A 13,738-nucleotide genomic window follows, 5' to 3' on the forward strand; every position below is an offset into this window, starting at 1 on the left:
CTATGGTGGTTGCATCATTTTTATTTCAACTTCTGCAGTTTCGATGAATCGTAAGTAGCAAGAGAAGGTTGTATTATTTTTATATTGTACATATAATGATAATATAACAGGCGAATGTCGTTATGAAGAATCAAAGAATTTACAAAAAAATTTCTTGCCAATGTCATTGAAATTGTATTCGTGAGTGTTCAAACGAATTTTCAGAGTTAATAGATGGAAAAAGGCGACGTTAAAGGATAAAAGTGCTGCAACCACGTTTGCGAGCATTTAAAAGCACATAAAATGTACGAATTCACGTTGAAACGCATAATAATTAAGAGGAAACGGTGCGAAAGCAGGCAGTAGCTTAGAATCTAGACGAAGAAAAGAAGGAAATTGGGGTCGAGCAAACTGTGACAATATATTGTATTATATAACACACATGTTACTTCCACCAATCCCTTTCAGCCTGTAACGCAACCCCTTGCCTGACTGAATATCAGCTTTCGTGGAAAGAAAAGGGAGAAGAGGGAATGTCGTTGATAATACAATTGGCGTGGAAGAATTGTTCGAACAATTGGTAAATGCAAATATAATATAAAAGCATTGAAAAAAATATTGATCATTGTTTTTGAAAATGTGAAAAAGATCTTTCGGCTCGTATCTATATGATGCAGCGAGGAGGTACACGGATGTGTATGTTGTTGAAATATTGCTTTTAACAGGTTGTGTTTAAGAGCAATAGCAATTAAATGGAAAAATTCTTGGCTATACGCGCGTCTACATTTATATGTGTAAACGTACAAGTTATAAATACATAACGCTCACATATTTATAACTTATACATAGAGAAAAAAATATATATTTATAATTTTTAAACATTGTCCACAGCATCGTGTACAACATACAGAGATTACAAAAGGAAAAAAAATGTCACTCGACTTGGTCAGCGCGTCAGGAACTGATTCGTCTCTTCTTGTTCCGATAGATCATCTCTAATATATTTATCGAAGATGACGAGACGAGAAGAGAAAAGTATCGACGGAATAAAAAGTAAACGTTGCAGGACCATCTTGTTTAATACTTTTAGCGTAATATGTTTATTAAAACAGACTCGCGATTCCTTTGTATCGCTTTTATCGTAATTAGTCGCGTGACAGGACGCAAAAGTTGCATAAGAATTGTGACTAAAATTTTGATAAACTCGGTAGAAAAATTACAATAATGTTAAACGTAAGATAGTTTCAAGAAGGTAGTGCCATTATTTTAAGTAGTGCCGTTTTAATATTTTATTCGTTAGAAATGCCATCAAACATCGAATTTAGTCTTGGAGACTAAGGAGATCCGTACAGTTCAACGAACTCGCATCCAATCGATAAAACCACGATCTGTTTCTTTTTTCAAATAATTTCAGTGGCTTCATAGTAAAAGACGGTTCATAGTAAAAGAAACGATATTTTTGAGCGACATATGGTTCGTTCGAAAAAAAAAAAAAAAAATGAAATTCGTGAAATTAGGCCGAGAATATCGTGGCTGGGACGCAGACTAAAAGTACGGGAAATTCAATCGGTGATTACCGCACGATCCATCTTAGAGCTAAGTTGCCTTTTAGAATTGGCCTCGATCCATCCAGGATTCGCGTAATTCTCGGCATAAATAGTATTTGTAATAAAGTATAAATTCGTTAAATTATCCTTTTAAATAAACCACATTCTGCGATAACGATTCTTTCCGTATCTGGTAAATAAACAAATTATTATATTTAAAACTAATTCGTAATCGTTGCTGTAAAAATAATATTAAAAGACAATTCTAAATTCATTTATTTCAAATACTATTTGATCGCTCGTCAAACGTGCTTACATTTACACGCATCGTTCCATGGCATTTTAGTCTTTTGTTTTACGCAGTTGCACGTGGTAGCGGGTAAAAAGAAGCGTGGAAGAAGGTATACGATATAAATACAGTGATAATCTCACGCGGGTATTCCTGCCGTCTCGCGAAAAAGTTCTTTTTTTTTTTTTTGCTACCGTTTGTATCCTTCCTTGCACCTATACAAACACGCATATCTACGCTTAATTTATTCATTTATTCGCTTGCTGTTCGTATAGAATTATATAGCTATCGTTTAATATCATCGTTATCATCGTAAATATTATGTACAAAGGAGAACTTTCACGTGCTTGCATGGAGATTCTGCTCTGCCGATGGTTTTCTCGCGATTATCGAGATTCCTCCTCGGGGAAATACCAATTAGTTGCAGAGGAATAACAATCGACAATTTGCATATTAGTAATTTTTATTCTTAATAACGTAAGAAACGATTAGTCTAATATTCGAAAGAAATACACCGAGAGACATATTTTCATCGATGGAAAAAATTTCAACACAAGTAAGAAGGAACATTGATTTCGTCGATAAATCGTTGTACGGAAAAAGAAACATAACGATAACGAAAGGAATAGAGAGCTATAAAACGATGAAGTATTAGTTATTCCAATGCAATTTGGTAACCACAAACGCCCCTTGGCGTTTCCAACTTGGACATTGCGCATAAATTATCGCGAACAGAAAGTGAAACAGTTGCACACGAATACTTGCACGAAAAAGTGGAATGATTTAGTATTCGCGCCAGCCCACGGCGATTTATCTCGCTCTTCGAGTCGTAAAAAAAAAAAGGACACTCGTTCCTTGTTCTACATGAAACGACATACTGTACAAAAATGTTCGATAAAAAAAAGGGAAAGAGGAAGAACGTTAAAGCCCTATATAATTTATACATGATGTAAAAAAAGAAAATAAACTAGCGAATGAACGAAGACACGATTCGTATAAAGGAAAAGTAAGAGCAATGAAACGCGATCCGTAGTGATGAGCTCTGAAACGTTTCGAATCGCATCGAATATGTACATCTAACGAAAAGCTCAAACCGTTTCGATATGGTTCGATACTCAAAAGTTTTGATAGATTCGATAAATTCTGAATCTTTGATATATCGGAGAATCTTAAGAAGATTCACAGACTTACCGAGACTACCTTAAGCCTTAATAGATATTGAATCTTTAAAGCTTCAAAGAGTCTCGAAGAGGTTAAAAGATCCTAAATAGCGATTCATATTCAAAGTGATCCGAATTTTCACGCTATCGTAAGATTTCGAATCGCTCCGAAATTGAGATTCAAATGTCCATCACTACTGACAGGCTACTGAACGAGATTCCAGAACACTTGTCCGCCAGAATTTGAGGTACTTATATACGAGAATACATATTTCTTTGTCTCTTTTGAGCAAAAGACACGCATCAACATTGTCGTCTTTCCGGGTCGGACACGATCCGCTACCTTCGATAGATATTTTTCTCCAACATGCTCGGTAGCTCGCAGAAAAGTATGAATAAATTAAATAAACGGAGCTGCAACTCGTCAGACAAAATCACAGTTGAAAGCACTGAGAGATTTCTTTCGTAATCGGAAATATCGATTACGCTGACTCGGTGACGCCGCACGGACGTACAACGAACTACCGGCATTTCCACTTACGCGATGATATCGTTTCTCCCCCGTCGGTAATTACTTGCTTACACGCTAACTTATGATATTAGGAGTAATACAAAATTGCGTCACTGATTTAAAACCGTCTCAACGACTCGAGAATTAATCCAAAATAATTTATCGCTATAATTGCTGCATTCTTGGGAAATTTCGAATTCCAAAAAATTTACAAAATGCCTGTAATATGTAAAATATGTATAAAATATTTAAACTAGAATACTTATTATGATATTTAAGGTAGCATTCCTTCATCTACGTTCAGAAAAATATAAAAATGCGTAATCGTAGTCTGGGGATCTTGCTATTTTCGTTAATTTTTGGACGTCGACATTTTCCTTAATTAATTTGAACGAACAATAGACGATATATCAACTTTCCCACCGACCGGAGAATTCATTAAAGATATCTTTCGATCGACTAATCGAATAAATTTCAAAACTGATATTCTAAGATTAATAATTCCTCGAGATCGTCGTCGATGGTTGAACAATGAGAATTCTACCGCAATTTGTACGAATGGCAAGGACTTGTACCGTGAGCGATTAAAAACCCGAGATTCAATCGATAAACCTTTGAAATAATGTTTCTCGAAACGTGAAATTCTTCCGAAAGATCGTTTATCGTTTGAATCGAGTTTAATGATAGATATGATCAATAGGAGGTCGCACCGTTATTCGTAGATTAATTAATAATACGTTTTCCTTCGTTTTAAATTACTAGATCGATACCGCTTATTGAGACACACACGTCCGTTTACTTTAAATACGCGATAGTACATAAATATTACTACCGAATGGGCTGCCAAGCGAATACGCCTTTGAATAAAGACAATTTATTCGGACAAATCGTGTACAATCTATAATTATCTAAAATAATCGTATCAAATTGAAATTGGGATTAATCGCTTGCCAACCCATTCTATAATGTACGATTCAATTTTCCGCGGCATGACGCGTAATACAATCTTGGAAAAAGGATAAAAAGAGAAAAAAGTGGCGAGAAGTAAAGACTAATAAAACGAGCCATGTAACGGCGACGATTCATCGATATTAAAAAGAGATTACTACTTTCGGTTTCGCTATCAGTATTCTGATCTACTTGTCGCCAATCCTTTATCGATTTCTCGATAGCGTAAAAAATTCCTCTCAACGTTATCGTATAAATAAATTTCAGTGTGTATTTATGCCTGATGATACTTGTACGCTTCGTCACCTGTGCGATTCATCGAGTTCTTTTTTATTTTCCTTTTTCTTCTCGAAATAGCCTCGCGAAAACGTTCGATCAAATATACTATATTCAAACTGAATCATTCGGCAGAGAAAAGAATGAATCGTATACCGATTTGTGCGTATCTCAGGACGGGTTTCTCTTCGTATTCGTACTTAAGAGGAAGAATTATGTATATATACACGCAAACATCCGTCAAAAAGTAAAAGTATTATCAAAACACAGACTTTCAACGCTTCCTAAATGCATCTATTCCGCTCGAGTCCCATTTGAGAAGAAACTTGAACAAATTAGGCAGACGATGACTAATTACACTGCTCAAAATAATTAGGAGACCGCGTTCCTTAACGTAATCGTATAATTTATATAATTTATATCGTTGAGTTTTCGAGATGTAAATTTGAGTTTAGAATTCATCGACCACTTTGAGCAATGCGATATATATTCCAAAACGAAATTGGAAGATTGTCACTAAACAAAGAACACATTGACTGCAAATAAACTTCGACTCGATCTTACACCTTATTTTTTCACATTGCCCGAAACAACCAGAGGATTATATACGTGGAAAACAAACGAATCGAGTATCAAGGATGAAAGATATTGAGAGTATCTTTCAAAATATTAATCAGGTTGTACGAACATAAATAACCCTGTGATTATTTTGAGCGTATCGAATTAATTCGGGTTAGAAGACTGATTGAAAAACTTGAATGCCTCCGAAATTTGCTGCAAGAAACGAAAGAGAAATGCTCGATTCCATCGGAGCAACGTTCCTTTCCCAACGAATCTTCGTTATGTCGGAATTTCTCCGCGTACATTTTCCTTACTTAATAATGCTCTTACTTTCATTATCGCGTGTGCACGCGCCCGTTAACTGCTCTAAGTACACATACAAAATTACGTGCACGCGACCCCAATTACCGACGTGAAATTGCACCGTTTACAAATGTATCTACGCGTACGAGCATTGCATATATACTAACGCGTGAACGCTGAAAAAAATCGTGCCTTGCATTCGTGTACGTCGATGGTGTAAGTGTACTTAAACACACAGACGCACCAATTGAACAAGGAACAGCGTTCGATAATGGTTATAAGAGAAAATAAGGATTCTACATGCGAACAAACTTTTCTCGATACACATTTACTATTATACTTTTTGCATTAGATGAAAAGGCAATACGAGGCGCTGCACACGTAACAATGACTATGTTTTATAATGAATTTCGTATGCAGAGGATCGCATATTTCGATGTATAACTACATTTAATGGTTGCACTTCTTTTCATTTGCAACAAGAGCATTTGCAAAGTTTCTCTTGCATATTGAAGGTTAGGATACGCGAGTATCAACGGTTCGTCTCTCTCTACTCCGAGAAACCTGAGAAAACATACGTCAGTGTGCTTTTAGCGCTGAAAGTCAGCGCCTCCTCTCGGCGTAGCACTCTTACAAACGAGGGCGAATCTTACGGGATTTGCAGACGAAAAATCGGCGTCAAAATCACGGAGCAGTTTCTTTCGTGCTCTGTTTCCTGTTTTAAAGCAGCTTCGGGCAGCACCTGAGCGCCCGTCGGCGTCGTCCGCAACGACGACGGCGCACGGACGACGACGTCGATTGATTCACACTACTCGAGTTCATTTTGGATCAGCTGGCTGGCATCTCCGAGTTTTGGCTCTGCGACAGCTCCAGCAGATGGCACTCTGATAACGGTATCTGTCTTGTGCGGGCACTCTGCTTTTTCTATAGTTAAAAGGAGAAGACGTTATGATAAAAATTGCAGACTGTATTATACGATCTTGTCAAATAGAAAAGAGTTAACTCGTAGAATAGCGAAGAAGCAGTTTTATGTTATTTGGAAGCAAACTCGGTCCTGAGAGCTGTTTGTGTGGAGACTAACTCCGCCATTTTTACTATGTATCTTAAAAATGGTGGCTAAGATTAGCGATAGAAAGGAGCAGTATCGTTAAGTTGATCGAATATCTAGAATTCCAAATCGCGAATATCGCTTTATAGAATGAACTATCTCGGTTATTAACGAATCCTTTTTCCATAATTTCTCTCTATAGTCTATATTTAACATATGTAATTTAAACACGGGTAGAAATAGAAGAAAAAGATCCACCTGTCTTCGGAATGGGAAACAGCCTCTGTTCTCGTTATTCGGTGGCGGATGGTTGATCAACAGATCAGGAGTAGGTGTGTTGTTAGGACCTAGCACGTTCAGTTCCTTAAAACACTCAGTCTCTATCATCTGGAATAAAGAGGGCCTGTTTCACTGTGCAGAAAATAGAATCTCTTTGATCGAACGGAGCATAAATCTTTATGATAAACGAAACTGCAGTCGATCAGCATGTAAATCGCTTTGAATGCTAAAATGGGTTCGTTGGGACGATAGCAGACTGTCTATGACGTGCCAAGGAATGCTTTTGGAACGCCATATTTTTCGATGTAAGTGGTGGAACGGTACGCGTTTTACTTGTTCACAGCGTAGCGTCAAGACGCTCGCTATCTCTCTGTAGTGCTGCATATAAACACCGAAGGAACGTTAAAAGGCTTACCTCGTTCTGCCACGGGATGGACACGCTGCCAGTATTGAATTTACTGTAAAAGGTGTCGTCGGTCGCGTCCAAGTTCACACCTTTTACCGTGGAAAATTGTTCGATATCCAACACGTCCTTAGCGTACACCGCGTGAGGCTGTAAGCAGAATCGATCAACGATAAGGATTTCCATAAAAAAACACGCGATAATAGTCATCTTTAATATATATATATATAGTAATCTCGGTAGAATACTAAATCTTTGAACACAACCATATACAAAGTATCATATAGTATTTTGATATTTTATTTAATCTATAACTACTCGTGTTAACGATTATATATGATAAAAGAAGGGTTTAACAGACTTTTGTAAATAATTAGCACAGAGGAAAATAACGAAGAATAATTTACGCTAGCCAAGCTAAGCTTTGAAGGATCTGGAGGATTTTTCTTAGCACAGGAATATAAAAGAAATGCCAGTTTTCTCAAACGAAGGAAGACTATATATATAAAAGGCAACGGCGACAAAGTAAAATCGGTTTGAACGACACCTACTCACATCCGGCACAAACGGCGGTTCCCACATACCGACCTCGACCCTTTTCCAGTTCAAGCACTGAAAGAAGCTATGCAACTTTACTTCCTTAGCACCGTGTCTGCCGCACTTGCAGCCTAACCTGTTCTTCGGACTCTTCTTCAGTAATTGCTGACACAGGCTCTTTGCTTCTTCGGTAAACTTTGTGGAATATCTTTCTTGATCTTCTTTCACCCTCCTATCCACCTCTTCTCTCTTCACCTTCTCCTTCCTGGCACGAAAGGGAGCTTGACCTTCGATCATCTCGTATAAAAGACATCCAAAACTGAACCAGTCCGGTGAAAAGGTATATTTCTCATTGTCGATCACCTCTGGCGCCATATATCCGACCGTTCCAACTCTTCCTGTGACCATGTCGCCTTCTGTGATTTCCACAGCCAGACCAAGATCAGATATCCTTACATGACCATGATCGTCTAACAAAATGTTTTCTGGCTTACAATCTCTGTAGACGATTCCTTGCAAATGCAAGTGTTCCAGGCCACAGACTACTTCAGCTGCGTAAAACCTAGCGCGGTTAATGTCGAAACCAGGTTCTCCGCCCATGTTGTAAATATGAAATTTCAAATCTCCTCCATTCATAATCGTCAGGACTAGACACAATGCATCCTTGGTTTCGTAGGCATAGGCTAGGGAAACGACGAATTTGGAGTTAATTTTTTGCAAGATGTTCTTCTCTATGAGTACCATGGCTTCACCCTTGCGCTTTTTAATCCGTTTCTTCTCCAGTTTCTTGCAGGCGTACATTTTGCCTGTTGCTCGTACCTGACAAGCGCATACTTCGCCAAATCCACCCTTTCCTAGCACCCTGTACATACGAAACGTCTTGTACGTGACTGGCTGCGCCTCTAGCCACTTCCATTGAAGATACCTGGCAGAGGAGAGCTATCGTTAGAATCGATATGAAATATGTACCGATAAGAGGTTAGATGGTGCTGTCGTAGACAAATATTTGACGATTAGTGGGCTCTTAATGGGACGCTTTGTCGGGAAGATGCGGATAAGAAAGATTGACAGGTTTCGTTGGAAATTCATTGAAAAGGATGAAACGGTTATTTTCGGTGATAAATATTTCACACCTTATTAAATCCAAAACGTTCGCAACTAATTACAGCTATTCGCTAGCAACCAACTATTATATTTCACCATAATTTTTGCCTCCACTAAGATTTATCAGATATGAAAAATACATTTTCCGTGCTAAGTATGTAGCCTTCAAACAAATATGCTATATTACATTTTGTTAAATTCAGAACCATCAGAATAAGTGACAGAGTACTGTCATCCTTCGCCATGTAAAATCCATCGAATATCAAAAATACCTTTGCTCTATCGTTTAATCTCCAAACAGAAATATCGTTTGAAATTTTACTAAATTCGAAATCATCGGAATTTATTCGTGATTGCGAGAGTGTGACAAAGATAAATAGGTGTAACATCCCGAGGAAAAGATTGCAACGTCGAATTGACTAGGTGGAAAAAAATGAAGTTTAAATAAATTACCTATAGAAATAAAAGCTGGTTTGGAAAGCTGAAAAAGGTTCGCCGGCCAGAAAGTTTTTCACGGTCTGCGCGATTTCAACAAAGAGCTCCTTGCCGCCAGTGCCGAGTCTCTCCTCACACTGGGCGATCAAAGAATCGTTTAGGATGTCGACGACCTCTGAGCCCTCCCTCTTCAGGTATTGCTCGAACAGGTCCTTGGCCAGCTCGGTCCGATTCTCATCCATCTCGATCTCGTACTTCTCGATGGCGTCCAGGAAAAGATTGTACCGATGGTAAGATGGCTTCTTGTCCTGGCAAAATTGCCTGAACAACAGCCTACCGATCGGTTGTTGATCCACCACATAGCTGTACCTGATGTCTGTACCAGTCAAACGGGCGAATGAATAACAAATGGTTGTTACGACTTCTCCTACATAAACGATAGTAATTAAAAATATATTTATTTTTTGTTGCATAAAAGTTTATCGGGCATTCAACTACCATCGTCCTCGCGTTCGAATTCTATCATTACGAAATGCTAATGATTTTTAACGTTCTTTTCTATCTGTTTGTTGACACGTTTAATATAAAATGTACTTGACAATCTTCTCTTCTACATTGTATCTTTATTCGCGTATTCCCCCTGCAGTTTCCCAGCAAAGAATTTGATAGCTCTGTATTTAAATTTCTATTTAACTCTAGAACACGTCGTTGCGAATAACTTAATAACGTAAAATTCGGAATATTCTACACGTATTGTTAAAAAATAAAAATAAGATAAAAACTATTTAAAGTTCTTGCTTGAAATCTTTCGCATTTTTTATCTACGCGAGCATCTATCGTCGAAACGCTGTGCATAATAAAATCGGAAGCACACGTTTTAACGCAGTCTAGTCGGTTTCTCAGGCATTAATCAGTCAATTGTACGTCGTGTTAATTTCTTTACGAACGATCGATGGGCTCCCATCGGTTCTCAATTATTATGAAACGTCGCGTCGCATCGCGTCGAGAATCGCGTGGGATTAATCGAGTTGCACGAGGAATATTCTTGGCTCGTGTTTGCTAGGGAAACTCTGATAATCTGCGGCCATTTTCGACGTGATTTCACGATTATCGGCAGCCCTGAAATCCATGCTTGCTTGAAATCGGTTGCTCCCAATGGATTCAACCTGCCGACCGAGGAATTAATTTCGCGAAACTCGGCGACGCGACGCCACGTATCGATTCGCCTTTCCATCGTTGCATTTTATTATTCAGTTTCACGGCGTTTCACGTTTCAATAAATATTTCATTCCGTACAACGATTGATTAATAGAACATTCGAATCCGCAACGCAAAATTTAATCGTAAAAATAAGTTTCAGTCAACGAGTACGTATTGAACTACGTATTCGATCGATCAACAAATATCGTTGTTATTCTTTTTGAGGAAAAACTGAATTGATTTAAATCGCACTCGATCGAGCGATCTTCGTAACTTAGACATCGGTCTTTTCAATCGTTCGAGGCAGTAAATAACGGATGCTAGAACGAACGAACGATGAAATGAAACGAGCAGAAAACCAACAGCACATGGGAATACCGAGCCAAAGATGCTCGCCACTAACTAATTAAGATCAACTAATTAACGTCAATATCTTGTAACGTGCAATTGAAAAACAAGATTTCCCATGTAAAATTGTAAAAAGAAGAAATGTCTACATTACTGAAGCTTTAAGTTAAACCACTATCCAGAGGATTACAATGGAATCCAACAAATCCTCTGGTTCGATGAACAGGAATCTTTCTCCCTGAGATATCTGCCCCTTCCAGCGACTATCCATCCAATTTCAATCACAAAACATCCCACGAAATTGCTTGTTCGACGATCAATCAACCGTGATTCATCGATCAGGCGTAACATTTGATCCCTAACGGGAGAATTCGAAGCGGAAGGTGGTCTAAAAACCTAGCGAAAGGAGACACTTTCCGAGCCTTGCGCTCTCATCACGGCTTAATTAACCGAGACAAAGAAGCTCCAACAGCTTCTTATCTTAATGTAGCTTTTCACGTTTTTTTCGTGGCCGCGTGACGTTCGTTAATCCGACACAAGGTGGTCGAACGGTGACGCGTTGATTAGCCGCGAGATTCACGGGGAAAGCGCGACTACGCGAGACAGCCGTCACAGCAGATATCGTGTACCACAATTTACTGATTATGAAAATTGTTGATGTAAATATAGAAATGATCTAGTGGTATGATACAATATATTTCGATAAATCGCCAATTTACGTAGAGCGCAGGATATGGCGGTCTAGGGATAGTAAATACGCGGGATATAGGAAAGAACACAGGAAACACGAAGCGTTACGTGAATGTGGGATACAGAATATGAGGAACGAAATATGAAACATGGCATGTGGAATGGAAAGATGAACTATGGGAAGTGAGATGAAAGATATGGAATAACGGTATAGTTGTGGGATATAGGATATAAGATAAGCTATAGGAAGTACGAAATGTGGGGTGGAAATGTGAACTGTGCAACGGGCTTGGCAGGATAGATATAGGATAGTGGATATTAAATGCTGGATATAGGATATATGTACATAAAATATGCGAATAATGTGAAAAGTGGGACAGAGAATGTAAAATGAAATATGCGACTTTCGATGTACGAAGTACGGAAAATGGACAATTTGTTGTGGTATAGGTGATAATAGGATGTGAGACGCGAGACGTGAAATGTGGATTATAAGATGTTTATAGGGTTTCAGATGTGCGATCTAAGTAACGACGAATAGAGGGCGAATTTATTACTGGATCAAATTTCATTTCAATGAGCGGAATTCGAGCAAATACAATTCTACTGCACAGCGCGCGTGCGAAAACTTACCCAGCTTATCTTTTAGGCCGATGCATTGGGAAATGTGTGGAAACTGGAGTATCTTTCGCCATTTTTTACTCTTACCCTTGTTGCTGTCACCACCGCCTGCAAAACAACGATAATACGATTAAGATCAATAAATTGGAATTAAAACAAAAACCATCGAAACACGTTTTATAAATATCGAACAATTGGTAGTCTGTTAATTTATCAACGATACTAACGTTATATAGAGGAAAATAAATTGACGAGGGAACGGCGATTTCCCTGGCTCGAAGCGTTTCGATTACGCAACAATTCTCGTCTTGCAAGACTCACGCCAATTAAAACTGCAATAGAGGAGTCGTTCCTGCGATTTCGACGTTGCAAAGCGGCACGTTCGTAATTGAAATTGTATGGTAGTTGATAATTTGTGTAAGGTAAAAACATATTTGATTCGAGATCGTGATACTTCATACAGATACATTTAAAAGTAAGGCTAAATTGTGAGAAACGCAATATTTATTTTTCATATAATTTCCTTCTTCTTCTTACATGGGAAATTAATCTGTTTCTCTTCTCTTCCTTTTTCAAATAATTCGTTACGTTCGTAAAAGGATTCGACGAAATATTCTCAAATTCTGCCCTAGGAAAATATTGCAAGTAATAACTTGCATGGTCCATCGACCTTTTTTCCCTGTCGCGTCCACCTTATTTCGAGCAGTTTCTTTATATTCTTTGATATATTCGATCATACGTGTCTACTATAACGTCGGATTGAATTTGCTGTTATATATAATGAATACGGGAGAGCGCAGCTACGGAATTCGAGGTAGTTTTCGACTCGCAGGAAACCGCGATCGAAGAAGCGCGATTCCGGTTGAGGCAGCCGATAATTAATAGTTTCCAAAGTATCGACAGGACGAAGAGGTTTTATCTTTTCGCTACAAAAGCCAACACGAGTGACCAATGAATCATTCGGCACGCTTTGTATCTTTTCAATTGACTATGTGATAAAACTAATGCGAAATTGATGACTCGTCAGCTTTCTCTGGAATCAACGGCTGCATATATTCATTTAGTAAGAAACTTGCAAGTAACGATTATCGATCTTACACGTTACTACGTTGAATTAGTATCATTATCAGGTTTATTATCGGTTTAAAAGAATCGTTTTTATCTAACTCGAAGGTTTGAAGTTATTCTAAATTATCCCACTAATTGACAGTGAAACTAGGAAAATTATTCAGCGCGATTAAAAGCTTGTCAAAGGAAAAGAAAAGTAATAAGAGGAGAAGAGGGAGAAAAATATAATTTTATCGTAGAAGATCAAGCGAATATGATGGAGTAAGAACTGTAAAACCAACAGCAACGCAAGTTGAAGATTATTCTTTAACGAAAGAAAGACAAAAGAATTCTGATATTACGAAGCTCGACTGTCGTCGAGTATACGATAATCCAAAAAGTTAATAAATCAATTTTTGTTGACAATGCGAATTGAAAATTGTCCAAGCCAT

General features: G+C 38.1%; 1 protein-coding gene across 5 annotated transcripts in view; it reads right to left on the reverse strand.

The window, feature by feature from the left end:
• Nucleotides 1-381: 381 nt before the first annotated feature.
• Gprk2 (G protein-coupled receptor kinase 2) overlaps nucleotides 382-13,738 on the reverse strand; it is a 29,981-nt gene continuing 16,624 nt past the window's right edge. For 3 of the 5 annotated variants that reach the window (XM_076624553.1, XM_076624552.1, XM_076624551.1), the window contains 6 exons: nucleotides 12,252-12,347; nucleotides 9,399-9,756; nucleotides 7,860-8,766; nucleotides 7,317-7,454; nucleotides 6,881-7,009; nucleotides 382-6,498 (listed from right to left, as the gene is read on the reverse strand). In XM_076624553.1, the coding sequence (XP_076480668.1) occupies nucleotides 6,403-6,498; nucleotides 6,881-7,009; nucleotides 7,317-7,454; nucleotides 7,860-8,766; nucleotides 9,399-9,756; nucleotides 12,252-12,347 (1,724 nt within the window). In that variant the 3' untranslated portion in view covers nucleotides 382-6,402. Of the gene's footprint in view, nucleotides 6,499-6,880; nucleotides 7,026-7,316; nucleotides 7,455-7,855; nucleotides 8,767-9,398; nucleotides 9,757-12,251; nucleotides 12,348-13,738 lie in introns of those variants that run through there. The other 2 variants (XR_013060119.1, XR_013060120.1) reach the window with 2 other exon arrangements.

This window comes from Bombus vancouverensis, chromosome 15, assembly GCF_051014615.1.
Source record: "Bombus vancouverensis nearcticus chromosome 15, iyBomVanc1_principal, whole genome shotgun sequence".
Taxonomy (NCBI): Eukaryota; Metazoa; Arthropoda; class Insecta; order Hymenoptera; family Apidae; genus Bombus; species Bombus vancouverensis.